The sequence below is a fragment of the Pseudorca crassidens genome, chromosome 1 (genome assembly GCF_039906515.1).
Source record: "Pseudorca crassidens isolate mPseCra1 chromosome 1, mPseCra1.hap1, whole genome shotgun sequence".
NCBI lineage: Eukaryota > Metazoa > Chordata > Mammalia > Artiodactyla > Delphinidae > Pseudorca > Pseudorca crassidens.
Window position 1 is genome coordinate 187,694,994 of NC_090296.1, and position 18,418 is coordinate 187,713,411.

Genomic DNA, 18,418 nt, shown 5'->3' on the forward strand with positions numbered 1-18,418 from the left:
ATTAGGACTGCCATCAAATTAGAGTAAAAGTAGGAGGCAGAGCCGGTTATATTTTTTAGACAGGTGCTTCTTTCTGGAAGCTGGGTTTGGGGGGGATATATTGGTGACTATTTCCTCCTAGAATCCTTGAGCTGTGTTGAAAGGCTAAGTTCAGCCTCTGGAAAGCACGTGGGGTTCTTTATTGAGTGCATTTGGATTCGTGCGCGCGCATTCAAGGACTAAATTTGGCCCTGAGGTTATGTAACACAACACAGGATGCATGAATTTTCATGGACTTGGGATGTACATCTGAATACGCCGAATGGATAAATGCCTCCCCCCTTGCTCTCCTCACTTAATAGGAGATTCTATGGCTGGGAAGTGAGATGTGTCTGGACAGCAGCTGGTGACAGCCTGTGAGTTCTGAGGGTGCGAGGCTGCCGTGAGCTGAGGCTCATCCCCGCTGATGAGCTGCTGCATAATTAGAGTAGAATGGGCAGCCGAAATGGATTGTCCATGGGACAGAAATCAGCTGTCAGGAGCTGATTATCAAAACAACGGGTCTGAATTTAGCCAGGGTTGGGCAATGCATTTGGCTAGAGGGTCTCCTTCATGGGTTATGTCTGAGGCAGAACTGCAGATACATGTGGCACACTCAGGCAATTGTAACCAAAGCTTGAAAACAGCTTCCCTGAATTTTTGCCAGCTGATAAGACAGGCCTGCTGGGCTCCAGGACCCGTTCTTTCTTTCTTCTTTTTATTTTTTAAACAGAAAAACAAATTAAATTAAATTATAGAGTTCCCCTGGATAGCAAATTTTTAGATTAATTCTATTTATGATTTGGATGCCAAAGGGAGAATTATTCCAAGTCATTAGAGGACATTAGCAAGAACACTGAATTAAGGGTGAAGAGAATTCTAACCTTGGTTTTACTATTAAAAATTTTTGGTTCTGTGGGCTAGCTTTCTCTTCTGTGAAAATATCTGATTCACAAATAGGTATAAGAACCAATTTAGACATGGGTAGCATTAGATATAAAACTGGATAAAGTACCATGCAACTATTATTGCAAAGCTTCCATTCTCAGTTATTTCAAGCCAGTGATTCCAGTTGACTCCTATTCTGTAAATTTGAAGAGCCCTAAACAGTGGGAATTCAATAAATCCTTGGCCAGTTTGATAACAGGTTCTATATTTCGAAACTCACCATTGGATTCTTTCAGCTTCCAAGTATGGATAAAGAAAAGTCAGCTTACCTCGACAATGAGGACATTCTGAAATAAAAAACAAGGCAAAACAAAAAACACAACTATTTAGAATATGAGGCAAATCTGGCTCATAAGATAAACACACAGTTTGCTGAGAGTTAGAATTTCACAATCAGCTTAGCTGGTCCTCCGCCGTCCATCTAACCCAAATGTTTGGAGGTAATCTAGGCTTCCAGATTCATTTTAACAGTCTTTCTGGAATTACTGAGTGCTGCAATATTGGTGTCTGTACAGGTACAGTCTTTTTATTCATTAAATCCATTAAAGAATCTTAATTTTATCATTAAAATATAAGATTATTTTGTCGTTTCTAAAATAGGTCATGCCCACGGTATCCCCCGTAGATCACACTGACAGAGAAGTCCCCTTGGTATCCTGAACACATTTGCTGTATTCTTAACCATCAACCCATCACAACTAGTTAGGGTGTGCATTTTTAGTTTGATTGAGGCTTATCAACCATGCCTATTAACCAACCAGAATACTGGGAGAATACTTGGTTAATTTAATGTCCTAGTTCACAATCTCTTTTTGTTTCAATCTTATAATGAAAACGCTGTTTAAACTGTTAGTCTGCATTCTTGCCTAATTAAATAAAGTGCACTGCACGTAATTAAATCTGTTTTTTTGAAAGCTCAGAGCCTTGCAAAACAAGAGTCATCCTTGAAGTGATTAGTTTCAACTACAAGATATAGTGGTGGCTAGGAAGTGGGATGTGTATAGGCACAAATCCAGAGATATAGTGTCAAAATTAATTAAATACAATTAAAAAATCAAGGTAATGCATACACATGATGAAAATCAAATAGAAAAGTCTAAAGATTTTCTAGATGTTGATGCATTTCTAACTGTTAACAGTATTTAAAAATGCTTATGTATTTTATATTAAAGTTATCATGACATTGCACATTTCGCATAGCCTAAGTATTAGCACCTCTAACAAAAATGGCAGTAATTTATTTCTTTTTTCATTTTTTCCATTTGATCGAGATATAATTGACATACTCCACTATGTTAGTTTAAGGTGTACAGCACGGTGGTTTGACTTAGATATACTGTGAAATGATTACTGCAATAAATTTAGTCAACAGCCGTCCTCTCACGTAGATACGATACAAACAAAAAGCAAAAGAAGCAAAACCATCTTTTCTTTGTGATGAGGAGTCTTAGGGTTTATTCTTTTAATAACTTTTACATATATCGCTCAGTAGTGTTAACTAGAGTTACCATGCTGTATGCTACATATCTAGACTTATCTGACTTACAGCTGGAAGTTCGTGCTTTTTGACCGGCTTCCCCGGGCCCACACCCTGCCTCTGGTAACCACAGATCTGACCTTTCTTCCTGTGAGTTTGGCTTTTGTTTTATTTTGTTTTAGATTCCACATATAGGTAAGATGACACAGTATTTGTTTTTCTCTGTCCAACCTATTTCACTTAGCGTAACGTCTTCAAGGTTCATCCACGTTGTTGAAAATGGCAGGATTTCCTTCGTTTTTTTTTAATGGCTTAGTAACATTCCACTGTATATGTATACCACACTTCTTTATTCGACAATAATTTCTTTTTTAAAAATCAATTATTTATTATTATTATTTCAAAATTATTTATTTTTGGCTGCATTGGGTCTTCGTTGCTGCGCGCGGGCTTTCTCTAGTTGCGGTGAGCAGGGGCTACTCTTCATTGCCGTGCGCGGGCCTCTCATTGCGGTGGCTTCTCTTGTTGCGGAGCACGTGCTCTAGGCGCACGGGCTTCAGTAGTTGTGGCACGTGGACTCAGTAGTTGTGGCTCGTGGGCTCTAGAGCGCATGCTCAGTAGTTGTGGTGAATGGGCTTAGTTGCTCCGCGGCATGTGGGATCTTCCCGGACTAGGGCTCGAACCCGTGTCCCCTGCACTGGCAGGCGGATTCTTAACCACTGCACCACCAGGGAAGCCCCTCAACAATAATTTCTTAATATCATATAAACCTAGTACATATTTAAATTTTCCCAGTTGTCCTTCAGATGGCTTTTGTTGTAGTCGGTTTGTCTAATCTAAGACCGTGCACTGGATCTTTAATCTCTTTTAATTTAGAATAGTCTGTAACAATACAAAGGACTTTCTGAGTTCTGCAGAGTACTAAAAAAGTAAAATTATTTAGCAGGCTCCTAAATGATGGGCATGGGAATACGAGTATAGAAAAACCACCTGCTCTTGAAAGGGAACTATGCAGAAAACTGGAGTTCTTTAGTGAGTTCTACAGAGCAGTCATTGCATATATATTTATTTTCCTTTAGAGAACATCAACAGTGTTTTCAAACTCTTTCATTAGTGGTATATGGATTGACTCCTGGATTTTTAGTGGCCTGCCTGTTGTGTGAAAAGCTCACCTCCAAATACAGCAATGCTTTTAGTACCTTTGGAAGATTGGCTCTGCCTTGCAAAACCCTCCTTGAGTAGAGAGAAAGTGACTACCCCAACTTTGGAAGCATTTTCAGTATTGTCCAAGAGAACTAATCTCTTTATACTTTAATGGACCAAGATTAGCTCCACAAGCTAAGAGACAACGACTAACTCATCTTTATATGATCAGCATATAACATGGAGACTGGTGTGTAGTCGGGGCTCAGAAAACTGCCCGTGGAACAAATCAACAATTCCGACCTTCTTTCTTCCTCTAGTTCATTATACTTTTGACACATCCCCTCCATTTTTCTCCTTAAAGATGTATAATCCCTTCTTAACTGAGCTATTATTAATGTCTATTGCTTTTAATTTTCCTTTAAGAAATCTTCTAAAATCCCTATTTTCTTGACTGGGCAACCTTGGGAATTTTCCAGAACATACTGTGCCTCCCTTAAACACTTCCAATCTGCTAACTCCAATCACTGAATCTGAGATGTTCACCAGCCCCCATCTTAGTCATCTCATCACACCGAGCTCACTTCCTCCCAGAAAGCCAGTAAAATCTGTAGCTTGGGAACCGCAGGCAAAAATCCTATGGGGACTCTCCAGAGTGTGTCCTTTCTTTGCTATCGCATGATCCTGATCGAAGCTAACCCGTCGGGTTTCCTAAAGAAAAAGAAAGGAAGGAAGAAAGAGAAGAAGAAAAGAAAGAAGGAAAGAGTTATGCAAATCTAAATGGTTTTCTTAAATAGGTTATTCCTTTCAGTCTTTCAAAATGCAAAATGATCAGCACCCCACGGTCTAATCCGCAGCAATGTATTTTTGCGGCTGTGGTCACACCCAGCAGAGGGATGATGGCAGGAATGATGGTGAGCTGAGCGCGGATGCTGAGTGTGCGCAGGAGTGTGAATATAAACCCCATGGAGAAAGGCACGCAGTCCAGCGTTTCACTTTATGTGATAATTCACAGAATTGCCAGAATCATCAGTTGGTGGGCATTTCCGTTATTGTTCTCAGCCTAGTCAGAGGCAATTTAAAAGGAATGATTTAAACAGTTAAGGCAGCCAAGGAGGAAACGCTGGCAGGTTCCGATGCTTCACTCTGGCATTTGGTTAGAAACTTATTCGGGGTGGGGTGGCGCGTCTCCTGAAATCTTGCAGTTAACCTACACATCTGTGTTTTTCCATTGCTGGATTTGCGCCTGTTTCCATGCGTTTGGTTTTATTCCACCCTTTCAGAGATTTCTCTTGAACATGAATAAAATCGTCTTGCTTTGATGGATACACACATTTTATGAAGTGCCAGGATTAAATCAACTTTGAAAAAAATCAGCCAGAGAGCGCATTGTGCAGACAGCTTAAACACACCAAGTGAAATGCTTTTAATGCTGTGAGCTGAAGGGGCCGCTGAACTGAATCATTGAGGGCTCCCTGTATTCAACTGCCGTGACCTACTTAGAACCATGACGCAGCCAGCCTTTCTTGGGAGTTTTCTTCCTTTTGCTTTAAAAAAAAGAAAGGAGGAAGGGAGGGAGGGAGGGAGGGAGGGAGGAAGGAAGGGAGGGAGGGAGGGAGGGAGGAGGGAAGGAGGGAGGGAGGGAGGAAGGGAGGGAGGGAAGGAGGGAGGGAGGAAAGAAGGAAGGAAGGAAGGAAGGAAGGAAAGAGAGAGAAAGGGAGGGAGGGAGGAAGGAAGGGACGGAGGGAGGAAGGAAGGGAAGGAGGGAGGGAGGAAGGAAGGAAGAAGAGGTAATAAAAGAAGTCAAGAAACAGAAAGGAGCACAGGGGCTGTCTAGAATCTCCCTTTCCTAAACATTTTTTTTTTTTTTTTTTTTGCGGTACGCGGGCCTCTCACTGTTGTGGCCTCTCCCATTGCGGAGCACAGGCTCCGGACGCGCAGGCTCAGCAGCCATGGCTCGCGGGCCCAGCTGCTCCGCGGCATGTGGGATCTTCCCGGATCGGGGCACGAACCTGTGTCCCCTGCATCGGCAGGCGGACTCTCAACCACTGAGCCACCAGGGAAGCCCTCCCTTTCCTAAACATTTTAACTTGCACATCTATAGAGGACTTAAGAAGTTACATAGTACAGTTACGGGGTTTACAATGCATGGAAAATTATACAGGTGATTTTTCCATGTTTTTAAAAGTCCTTCTATAAACAAATTTGATTTTAAAAAATCCTTTCTAACCCTCCCTCTTTCAGGAATCACTGAGCTCCTTCCTGCGCCTTTGGAGAGGGCTGTTCCCTCTGTTTCACCCCCTACTTCGTTCCTGTAGTTCAAGTGCTCCAATCAGTCAATCAATCAAGTGAACAATCAAGTGGTTTCCTAACTGGTTTCTCTACCCGGAGCCTCTCCCTTCTTTCAGTTAAGTCCACCCTCCCGTCAGGTGCATTTTCCCCAAAACACAGCTTCATGATGTCACCACGGCTCAGCAACTTTTGCGGCTCTTTGCTTTTCCGAGCAAGTTACACTAGTTATTCAACATATTCTATAAACCAAATTCAGTCGACATTTTCAGTTTTTCAAATTATCGTTTTCCTATTTTTGACTAATTTCCTTCAGTCACACTGGGCCACTCCTGTCCTCTGGCTCCGCTATTCCCTCCCCTTCCTCCCCCTTTCCACATGCTAATCTCTCTCCCTCTTCGGTGCTATTCCCAGACGTTCTGGTCCCAAGTAAAACCTCACCCTCTTCTCTCTAAGACGATCACAGTCCTAAGGAATCATTCCTTCTTTGGATTTCTTTAAGCTCAAGGAAACAGTCTTGTGTGGAAAGAACCCCTAAAGTTCTTCTCTTTAATGCTCGGGTACTGAGCATTTAAAAAAAGAAGGCCTGAATAAGTTCATGGCAGAGTAATAATATAATGATAAGTATAACTTTGTTATACTTATGATACAAATGATAAGTAAATTTGTTGATTGAGAAATTGTGATTACTCTATGAGAAGGGATAAGTTAGCTGATGGCTTGTAACAACACTTGCAACGCAGATATTCACCCAAAGCATCTTCCATCCCAGACAGATACTTATTGCAGTTTCAGACTTTCTTCTACCACCATTAATAAAAGGACCCACTCACTGTTGGGTGCCTTTTCCTTTTAAGTTTTTTTCCCAGCTCGTGTACATTCTGCATGATGGAAACACTCTGAAGGGCCTCTGAATTTTTTTTTTCTTTTTTTCTTTTTTCAGCCACTCTGCCTGGCCTGCGGGATCTTAGTTCCCCGACCAGGGATCCAACCCGCACCCCCTGCATGGGAAGCACGGAGTCTTAACCATTGGACCACCAGGGAAATCCCTGAAATTTATTTTTAAAGTTCTCTCAAACTCTTAATGGATAGCCTTTTCTGAAAGGCTGAAGAAAGGATGAGCAGAGCAGGCCATATGAATGCCTTTATCCTTTTAAGGAAAAGGAAATTCCAAAGGTTAAGTGAAATTCTTTTCATCCTCCACTCTCAGGTGTAGCACTCACCAACTCCGTCTAGCCTGGACTCCCGTGGAACATTGAAGCCCTTCTGCTTCTACAGAGAGAATGTCCCCTCACTCGACATCACTCATCCAGTTCCCAACTAAACCAGCTGGTTCATCGTCCTTCCGTGTGACCAGGTGGGCTTCTATTTACCCTTTCCTTCTGCCATGTCCGCCCGTTCCCAAACTTAACTGAAGACGTCTTTCTGATTTCTATCTAAGAGAAAGAGGAGCCTGCACTCACTCGATCACCAAATACTTATTCCGACCTGTTGCAGACTAGGTACCATGCACAATGCTGGGATAGAATGGTCCCTGCCGCCATCACACTGACATCCTGGTGGGGGAAATAAGCAAGTAAAATAAATAAGCCCCAAATAAACACCGGAAATTATGGAAAAGGCTTCAGTGGAAACAGGGTGGGTATAGAGACTTAATGGAGAATGTGGGGCGGGGGGACGGCTAGAGGGGAAGAGCTTGTGCTCATTTCAGACCGAGAGTCGGGGAAGGCCTCCCTTACACGGGAGCCTTTAGGCTGAAATCTGACGGATAGGAGGAATGTGGATTCCAGGTGGAGGCCACGGCTTGTCCGAGGTCTTGGCAGGAAGGAGCTTAGCCAGCGTGCTTACTGCACTGCGAGGTGGAGGTGAACGCTGTACCGTGATGCTGGGAGGGAGACAGGGCCAGATCACCCGGGTCTTTGAGGCTGTGATAAGGAGGTCGGACTGTAATCTCAGAGCACTGGGTTGCCAGGTAAAATACAGAACATCCAGATACATCTGAATTTCAGATAAAGAACAACTTTTTAGTTTACGTGTGTTCCAAATATTGCATGGGACATACTTATGCTGAAAATTTATTCATTGCTTATTTGAAATTCAAATTTAACTTGGCATCCTGTTTTTTGCTTTGTTTTTTGTTTTTTTTTTGTTTTTTTTACTAAGTCTGACAACCCTAATTGACAGGCTGCTGAAAGGTTTTCAGTAGGCAAGTGATGTGATCCAATTTGTATTTTAAGAAGATCCCTTTGACTGCTTCTTGGAGAATGGTTTGCAGGGTGGCATAGTTAAGTGAAGGTAAGTTCAGGGAGACTGGTTAGGTTTTCACAGCAGCTCAAAAGAGGGACAGAGCTAGTCTCGCCCTAGAGACTAGTCTTCTCAAACTTTCATGTGGATAGGAATCATGTCCGGGATCTTGTTAAAATGAAGATTTAATTCAGTAGATCTGGGGTGGGATCTGAGAGACTACATTTCTAATAAGCCTCCAGGTGGCGCTGACCTTGCTGGTTTCTAGACCAAGGGTCAGCAAACTATGACCCATTGGCCAAATCTGGCCTGCCGCCTGTTTTTGTAAATAAAGTTTTATTGAAACACAGCCATGTCCATTGGTTTCCACTTCATCTATGGCAGCTTTCTGCTTTCATGCTATGATGGCAGAGTGAAGTCGATGAACAGAATACTATATGGGCCACAAAACCGAAAAATATTTACTATTTGGCCCTTACCTGGAAAGTTTATCTGATGCCTGCCCTAGACCACACTTTGAGTAGCAAGGTCTACATTTGGATGGTTACCATGGAGATGGAGAGACATAGGCAGATTCAAGATATATTTGAAAGCACAGAGTGTGGTCTACGTTGGTTCATTAAACATTCCCTTCTGACATGAGCCTAGGGACCCTGAGCTGCATGTCGAGACAGCTGAGAACCTGGTTATCAATGGTGATTCATCTTGAAAACATTTACCCAAGAAGCCCAAGGTGTTCTACTCGGCACACCTCTGAATGTATATAGAAATGCGTCTGTGCACACACGGAGAGTGGAAAGACACCACATAACAGCACGTGGTAACCTGGACGAATCAATTGTCATGCTAGCAAAAAACTGAAGCCCACTCCTGTTCGGACTTACTGCTGGCTGGTTTCCATTTTTCCTACCTCAACTTCCATGATCTCTACTTTCTCATGATGAGGGTGGTCTTTGCAGTAACTGTAGGTGAGGAAACTGAGGCACAGCCTTGTTACCTCCTCTGCTCACTCCACCCCCAGTAAGAAACGACCCTTTCCTCAATCTCCTCTCTCTCTCTTTTAAAAAAATGATAACCTTTATCCTATGTCTTAAAGGAAGGGAATATCCAGTGCTCACTTAAGAGGGAAAATCACTTTAAAACAAAATAGAAGATGATTTTAGAAGGCAGGAGAGAAAGACTACACTTTTTCTGTGCACAGTTTTTCTTGGCATTCCTGTGGGATTCTTAGAGTTGCCACATTGACATCTTCCATGGTAAATGCACAAGGTACGATAATTCTCTTGTGTAATAAACTTACAAGGCAGTGTCATACAACAAAGTACTAAAATGACTTATCATTTAAAGACCACTCCAGGGTTGTTAGAAGTTATGAATTTCTGGAAATTGCTTTGAGTATTTTATCTTTCTAGGATAAAATACTCAAATATCAAATAATATTTTATGCACTGATGTAGTAACATTAAATGGTGGCCATGTGACACATACATTAACACCAACAAGTTAATTCCAATTTCTGCGGGGCACGATTTCCTACTAGATAGCAGTTTAACACTCAGATGCTATGCTATCTTCCGAGGAGAGGGAAGTAAGCGGTTCTGTAGTTTGTCCTTGTGGCTCTGCAGTGTTCCTAGTGTCTTTATACCTTTCTTTAAAATTCAATGTGGCTGCTCTTTCTTTCCCCATGTGGGCATTGCAAAACAATAACAACCGCAAATATGAGAGATTAAGCTTGTATAATAGACTGATCCGTTTTACTTAGAAAGTGAAGTTGCTCAGGGATAATGAATACAAGATACGTCAGCAGAAGTGAACAAAACCAAATTCTGTGTCGCTTTCGTTCACGACAAAACTTGCATTTCAGATCACATTTGCACAAAGACCATCTGCTTGATGAAACAACTCTTCCTTCCCAAATGCGTGGATTTATGTCAGAATCCAAACAGTTTTTCACTTTATCATTAAGCACTGGCAGGTTTGGAACTCCAAATTAACATCGGAGGTGTCTGCCTCATAATCTCCTGGGCTAAGTTCTTTTTAATGGGGGGAAGAAAGGCAAAGTGCTGAAAAATGAAAAAAATATCCAGATATCCTTTTTTTATTCCCTGCCTAAATTTTAAACATTTCCACAAACCTGTTTTAATGTCTTACTGAAGTGCTTAGGTGCTGAGGCACAGATGAGAGGACAAAAGCGGGCAAATAAAGGAAAAGTCTTCCCTTTCAGAAGGTACCTGAAAGGGTGAGTAGGAAAAGAAAGGGAAAGAGAAGAAGGAATGCTAAGGGGTTTTGTAATGTGAGGTTGTCTGAAACAAAATGCAAGGAAGCTTGGAGACGAAAGATTCGGTTCGCATCAGGTCTTGGAAGCATGATAGAAGGAGTGTTTTATAAAAGAAGAAATCATTAAAAGGATTCACACATCCATTTGCATGAATTAGCAAACCTGGGAGAGTGCCTAAAATGGACTACAGTGCTGACCTGAAATGAAGGTCACTGATTTCCCCGCAACCTCAATGACTCAGTGTACACAGAGCATAGTTACATGAACGAACCTTTCCAGCCAGTGTTGAGAGATCATCACCTCCAATTATCTGCATCTCGCCCATGGACTGGTCATTCTAAAAGAAAAAGGGGAGACAACATTTTACTGTACAAGAAAACCTTTAAAGCACGTTTCCCTGTCTACCCGGCCAGTGGCGAGACTGCGCCTTACAAATATAGCACAAATAGCTGGTACAGATTCATGGTTGCCTATGGTTACCAAGAGCCACTCTCCTGCCACTGTGCTTGAGACAAAGCACTCTAATGGCTGGCGGGCGAGGCTGTGTGGAGAGGGCATGGAAAGAGTAGAGAGAGGACAAGCAAACCTAATTTTGGGACAAAAAAACCATGGAAGGTGCCTGAAGCTATTCTGAGACAGATGGAACTGGAGGAGACAGTCATGCTCCTGGACTTCCCTGGGGTGAGGGGGTGGCTACGGGAGCCCCAGGAGGGGCCTAGCATTTGTCAGCTGTGCCAACGGGCCTCAGTTACAGCCCTGCAGTGGGGAACAATTAGACTGGCTCCCAGAGAGGTTAGAGACCCCCTCTACTCCCTACCAGCGCTGGTCTAATCCCTCATCGGGTGTTGAGGGCAGTTCTAACAGGCCAAGGCTCAAGAACTATTACAGTCAGACCTTCAGACGTGGATGATGAAGCCTTAGGAACTTACTGCAGTTCCAGGAATATAAGACCCAGAACCCCATTCAGAAGACGTTATCACAGTACCTTGTAATAACATATAATGGAAAAGAATCTGAAAAAGAATATATATATCTGAATCACTGCTGTACACCAGAAACTAACACAACATTGTAAATCAACTATACTACAATTAAAAAAAAAGACTTTTCACTCAAATCCTATTAGGGGTTATGAGCATTCCTTTTCACAATATTTATATGCAGGACATTATCCTGTCCCAATTAAACCTCACACACACACACTCACACACACACACACACACACAATGAACAAAATATGGATCGTTCCTTAGTATAAATATCACAACAGAATAACATGGGGGCAGAATGGGAAACAGAGAGCAGGCAGCTTGTTTTCTGGCCTCCTTGCAAAGAGGCAGTAAAGGAACCGAAGCAGATACCCTACAGCCAACTGGTTTCATGACCAAGCAAGACTGCTGCGATGTTGCAGTCCCTTCATCCAAACAATAACCTAAGTGAGAAGACACCAATAGAGGGACCAGACGTACACTGTGCTGAACCAGGAAACATCTCCGGTTACTGCTGCGGACAGCTGTTGCTTTGGCTAGTTCACTGCTTTTCTCCCTTATTCTGGCAAGAAGGTCCTGCTTCTTTCCCGGGAGAGTTCATTCCATTTGGATCAGGTGGAGCCAGGCCTTACCTGTATAAATCAGCTATGCCCGAAGCTATAACCAACCTTGAACTTTCCAGCTACTTAAGCCAATTCATTCCCTTAAAGAAATTTTCCCTTGGGTTGGTTTGAATTGGATTCTGTCACTTGCAACTGAGAGTCTAGACCTAGAGTTACTTTGTCATAGCACTGGTCATCCGGAAAGGGAAACAAAAAAAAGCCAACCAACCAATATAACAGTTTTACCAATGAAGCAGCCTTTTATTTTTTTACCTTACTGCTCAAGAGAAAAAAAAAAAAAAGACCTTAAAACGTTCTTACTTCCACTTTGAAAGCATTCATTCCTTACTGCAAAGGAGTGGAGACAATGGTTGAAGTGGCCCATAAGTTAGATAAAACCAATAATTTTCTTCTTATGGGAACTGATCTTAAAAGGAGAAAATCAAAGGCTAACCAGAATTCGCTGATCTTTCCTGTTTTTGTACAGGCGTATGTAATCATATATTCACACGCAGTCATGTCAGCAGGTTGAGAACTTGTCAAAAATGTCAAAGGAGAAAATTTTCTTGTCACTTCTAGAGGTGCTGAGATAAGAGGAGTTAATATAGGGAGAATTTCTGTGTATTACACTCACACATGGTAATAGCAGCAAGAAAAGTAAAATTTCAGTGTCTCCAGAGGACTGAGGTATGCAGAATTGGATGGAACAGCTAAACCACAAAGTTTGATGTAAAAAAATGAGACTTATACTCTGCTAGATCTGAGTAAATTTCACAATAATTCTACTATTATCATCTCTATTCAGAAACAAAAACACAACACATCAGAAAGCTGAATACAATGCTCTAAGTCACACATTTAGTGTGTTTTCAAGCAAGTCTTATTTCAGAAGGCCTCACTTAGTCCAAGCTTATAACATATTTTTAATATTAGATTTGCCCTTAATTCATCTGGAATTTATATCTTCCAAGTGTGTATATGGTCAATTGTCCTAATACCATTTATTGAATTGTTTATTTTTTTCCCTACTGGTTTGAAATGTCATTTTTTATCATATCCTTCATTCTAATATGCAAGGATCAATTTCTATATACTTCTGTTTCATTAACCAAAAATGTCTATTTCAGCATCAAAACCATACTGTTAAATTATTATAGCTTTTTAGTATGTTTTAGTGTCTGGTAGAGCAAGTCCCAATTTTTTGTTCTTCTAAAAAGTTGTCTTGGCTACTTTTGCACATTTATTCTCCTATCTGGTGGGCTGTTAAGAAGCTCAAATGAATTAATACACACAGAACATTTAGAACAGAGCCTGGCATATGGTAAGCACTCAGTAGATGCTAGCTGTGACTGATTTCTTCCCTTTCCTCCCTCCCGCCCTCCCTTTCTTTCTTCCTTCCCTCCCTCCCTGGAAACAATCACCCCTCAATCCTCCCTAGTACACTGGAGTCTGGAGCTCCCTGGTTTAATGACTCTGGAAAATATGTCTGGGATGGAGAAGGGCAATTAGAGGTCCAACTTCTCCATTCATATGCTTCCCATTGCCTTGCTGCATCCAGACCATTCCTCACTCTACCTTCTAAGAACCTGGTGACAAACTAGTAAGCCTTTCAGGAATCCTGTGGCCTGATGACTCCTCTCTACTCTTTGAAATCAGCCTCCATAGACATTTAGATTTTCAGTTTCTCTATTTTGCTGAGTCAATGCCCTTCCTTAATCAGTTTTATCACCTAAAAAACAACACTGACATCTCTTGCCCACTGAGGTCTTCTCCCTTTCCTCTCGTCCTTGTGGGCATATGTATATCTTGTTTATTTCTTTACTGTCGTTTCGCTGGGGTTTCAGGAAAAAAAGGAGTTAACTGAATGCATTCAATTCACTGTGTTTAACCATAACATTTTTCTAGTGGTTCAAAAACATCCTTATATTCCTAGGATTGATTTTTTTTTTTTTTACACCACTGGTTTTGATTTGAAACTATTTTCTTTGGGATTGTTCATCTGATCTTCGTAAGTAAGAATGACCTACAATTTTCCTTTCTTTTGCTACCTTTGTGGATTTTTAAACCCAGTTATACAAGCCTCATATGAGTTGGGTGATTCTTTGTCTTTTTTTCTATATGCTAGAAAGGTCTGTATATGGGTGAATGTATCTATTTTGCTAAGGTTCAGTAGAGCTCAGAATAGGTATTATTTAATCCCCAATTTACAAACAAGGAACTGGACGCAGCAAGAGTCTGAGTAACTTGCCCAAAGAGGTACTACTAGTAAGTGAAGGAATCCAGTTCAATTCTAGAATTGCCTGAATTGACATTATTCTTGTGTTAATCACCCCCCGTCCTCCACAATATTCCTAGAAGGTAGAAGTAACAGTACATCTCTGAGAGTAACATGGAGAAGAAATTGGGTCCTGGTTATACTAATGTAGTAAAATATATAAGCTGAAATGGCTAGGAGAAATCTACATCTTGAAAGAAATATTGGTAGCTGTTGTGTGGATTTATTTAAACAGCAAAGGAAGTCTCTGACGTATAGTTCAGGCATCCTCAGAAAGAAATATATTGGAAATTTCTAGTTTAGGTGACCTGATCTCCAGGTGCAAAAAAAAGCTCAGCAGGTATGGTGACTACTCAAACAAGAGAATGTGGACTGTTTAGATAATGTTTAGGAAAAAACATAACCGAGGAAGAATAAATATCCTGAATTCCTTTTGAGGAACCAGAAGGGGAAAAGTAAAGAAAGCAAATAAACAAAAGAACCACTCTCTCAGCCATTCATTTCCAAAGTCAGAGCAACATGCTTCATTCAGAATCTATACACGCAAAGGCTTTCTCAACATGCTCCGCCCCCACAGATGCCTTAACTTCGCTTTTTCCCTCTTCTTTTCAGCCTCATCCTCCCTCTCAGCTCTTCTCCTGTGCTTAGTAAGGTCGTCAGTACTATATCAAATGGATAGAGAGGCAAACCCCAAACCAAAACAGTTCATTATAAGAAGCTTTAATGATGAAACCGGAGAGCTTCTAATGAAAATGTTGCAAACTGTTGAAAAATTTTTCAAAAACTCTAACATTGATACCAAGTCAGATAACAAGGACAGGTGAATCAGTTCCAGTGTTTTCTTTTTAACCAGCTGTTGAGGTAGGGTGTGGGTCCCCGAGTCCTTTAAGCAGCCTGGGGTCAAAGTAGAGGTCACAGGGCAGTCAGAGCTGGTGGCTTGTGTGCCCGTCCCTTGCTTCACCCAGAGCAGCTCCTCTTATCTCTGTTATATTAACTGGGTTCAAGGTAAGATGATGGCGGCCAAAAAGTTTGAAAACCCTCACGTCAATATTTTCTTCCTTTGAAATGGACTTGCCTTCTTTTCAGTTCTTGTTCATTTAAATATCCATTTGTTTCTGGGATCATTTTTGTTTAGAAACTCATTCTTACAACCTATGTGGGTGAATTGTGAGAAAGGAACATGGTGACTGGTGAACAGGCAGCCAGTGTCCCCAGGTCCCCTGGGGACCAGACTTCCTGGGTTCCAGTCCCAGCCCCACCTTCTCTTAGTTGTATGACCTTGAGGAAGCTACTTAACCTCTCAGTGCTCCACTGTCCCTGTCTATAAAAAGAGTATGTCAATAGTTCCCACCTCCTAGGATTACTGGGAGGAGTAAATGAATTAATACAAATTCAGCACTTAGAAAAGTGCCTGGCGTGTAATAAGCAGTTCCTAAAGTAAGCCTTGTCTTCTCATCATCTACTTTTAGTCTAAGAAACTTGCACGTCTACCTGAGTTTCCTAACATTGACTTTGTGACGATTCTTCGTTCAGTTCACTGAGCACACGACTGCTATGTGAATGCCTCGTGCTCTGAGGTTATGGTTTCTGAGGCTGACAGCCACCCATGAGGCATGTGGTTAAGAAGGACTCATGGCCTTCTGTTGCCACTTTGCATCATGGCTACAGTCTTGATTAAAAACAAGCTCAGTTGTATGGTCCTTTGGGGTTTCTCAGTGACCTCTCCCCAGTTCCCAAGCTGTGATGTCTGAATCTTTAAAGTAGACCATTTCATGGGTATAATAAGCATCATTCCACTCTGCTGTTTTCATCTTTCTCCTCAACAGACAGAAGCCACCTGGAGATGATGCTCAGATCCACTTCTGTCCTTATCAGCTCTTGTCTGTACTCTGTTGGAGCCGTTTATAGTCAGTAAAGAGTTAACCTTGAAATTGCTTTACAAGATGGCAGCAGAAGATCTGTAGTAGAACATGAGGATGGGGCTTCCCTGGTGGCACAGATGTTGAGAGTCCGCCTGCCGATGCAGGGGACGCGGGTTCGTGCCCCGGTCCGGGAAGATCCCACATGCCGCGGAGCGGCTGGTCCCGTGAGCCATGGCCGCTGAGCCTGCGTGTCCGGAGCCTGTGCTCCGCAACGGTAGAGGCCACAACAGTGAGAGGCCCACGTACCACAAAAAAAAAAAAAAAAAGAGAGAATGGATGGCTGGTTTCCTGAAAATTTTCCCGGGCCTGGCTCCATTTTTGCCTTGGGGATCATGAGATACCCCAATTCTTTCCTTTAATCCACCACCTCAGCTTAAGGTAATTTAAAATAGATTTACACTACTTGTCAATAACAGAACCTTGACTAAGGTTTCACACCAACTTACAGGAGAAGTCAATATTTGCAAATTATGATAAATATTATTAGGGACAACTTAGTGGTGACACATCATCACTCATCACTGAGGGACACGCATCACTGTGCTGCATGAGACCCTAGACTTCCCAGCACACAACGTACTGCTTCCTCCTCCATGTCTTAGCTCGTGGTTGCTCCCATCACACCTTCCCATCTTCCTTCACAGGACTAATTCCTACTCTTCCTTCAAGACTCAGTTCAGGCGTCATCTCTTCTAGGAAGCTTTCCAGGAGTCCCCTGGACGTGATGTGTCCCTATAACGCTCTATGCATGTCTGCATGTCAATAGACCACGTCCAACGGGAATTTTCTGTGAATGCAGCAATTACCAATGGCATGAGGACTTCAGCACAAACAGCTTTATTTGCATCCTAACTGCACCCCCAGTGGCTGGCACATTGTGGCATCCAGTGTTTGCTGAGCTACACTGAAGCATCTGTGTACATGTGTTTGCTATAGTTTTAATACTTCTTCCTCTACCCATGGGAGACACTAAGTGTTCTCAGGCAGCACTTGGTTTCTCTTGCTTTAAGTTCTTTCTGCAGCTGTCCAGGAGACGGAAGGAGCTTACTGCCCAATAGAGACAGAGAAAAAATAAAAACTATAAACAAACACATGAGAAAATATCTGTAAAGCTCAATTGAAAGGGGCACAAATGAAACTGACTTGAGTAACTTGCAAGATGGGAAGACTGAAAGAATACAGAACCTCCTCTGTGATGTCTGAATGATTCCCACCCAAACTATGTTTCTTTCTTCTTATTACTAGTGTTTTATTATCTCAGTTATCAAAGAGCCTTCTCGGTACTTTGAAAAATCTAAATGTGAAAATCCATGTGAATTCTGAACATGAAAATTATGAAAATATGAATTAGTAAGTTATGTTAATATCAGTCTTTCATTTCATGATTAGTAAATGATACATTTTAAAGCCAAACTAGCATTTTAACCCAGAAAAAAATATGTATATGTTAGCGTGTACAATTTAGGTCATTTGAAAGAACACATACATTTTGTACTTCCCGAATTTGGTGTGTAACTTTGCAAGCAGGATGAGACTTTATTCAAGGACAAAATGGCCTTCTGTGTAATGACAATGATTTATTGCTCTATTGTGATTGGTATTCCACACCACCCAGTCTCTAAGAGGAGTACTGGTTAGCTCAGAGTAATCCCCACCCAACAGAGAAAAGCTCTTTTCTTTATGAGAGATAAAGCAATCTTGGGTCAGAAGAAGCGACCACAATGATGAGAAGCTATAGGCTGGTAGGAATAATAAAGGGTCACCAAGAAAAAGGAAAAAGGGAGTAGAAGGAAGAAAATGGACCTTTACTTCCATTTATTTATAAAAGACCCCAGGAAAGAGGAAACTCAGTTTAAAAACAGATTCGGTGACTTTGCTTTACATGGACTCTGAAACCTTGAAGCAGGATATCCTTCTGTTTTAAACCTCGGTATGGATTTGTTGTTTTGGTTTAAATTATGTTTTTAAATTATGAGTCAGAAAGAAAAACAAGTTGAACCCTTGACACAACTCAATGACCCCAAAGGACTTCAGTAAAATCTACGTTTTCAAATGTGGATGACCATATCCCAGTGGTGACTATTTCTTTTTTTTTTTTTGCGGTACGCGGGCCTCTCACTGTTGTGCCCTCTCCCGTTGCGGAGCACAGGCTCCGGATGCGCAGGCTCAGCGGCCATGGCTCACAGACCCAGCAGCTCCGCGGCATGTGGAATCTTCCCGGACCGGGGCACGA

General features: G+C 41.8%; 1 protein-coding gene across 7 annotated transcripts in view; it reads right to left on the reverse strand.

Moving 5' to 3' along the window:
• PRTFDC1 (phosphoribosyl transferase domain containing 1) overlaps window positions 1-18,418 on the reverse strand; it is a 101,745-nt gene that overhangs the window by 7,104 nt on the left and 76,223 nt on the right. For all 7 annotated transcript variants that reach the window (XM_067703440.1, XM_067703468.1, XM_067703431.1 and 4 more), the window contains 2 exons: window positions 10,669-10,734; window positions 1,236-1,253 (listed from right to left, as the gene is read on the reverse strand). In XM_067703440.1, the coding sequence (XP_067559541.1) occupies window positions 1,236-1,253; window positions 10,669-10,734 (84 nt within the window). The remainder of the gene's footprint in view (window positions 1-1,235; window positions 1,254-10,668; window positions 10,735-18,418) is intronic.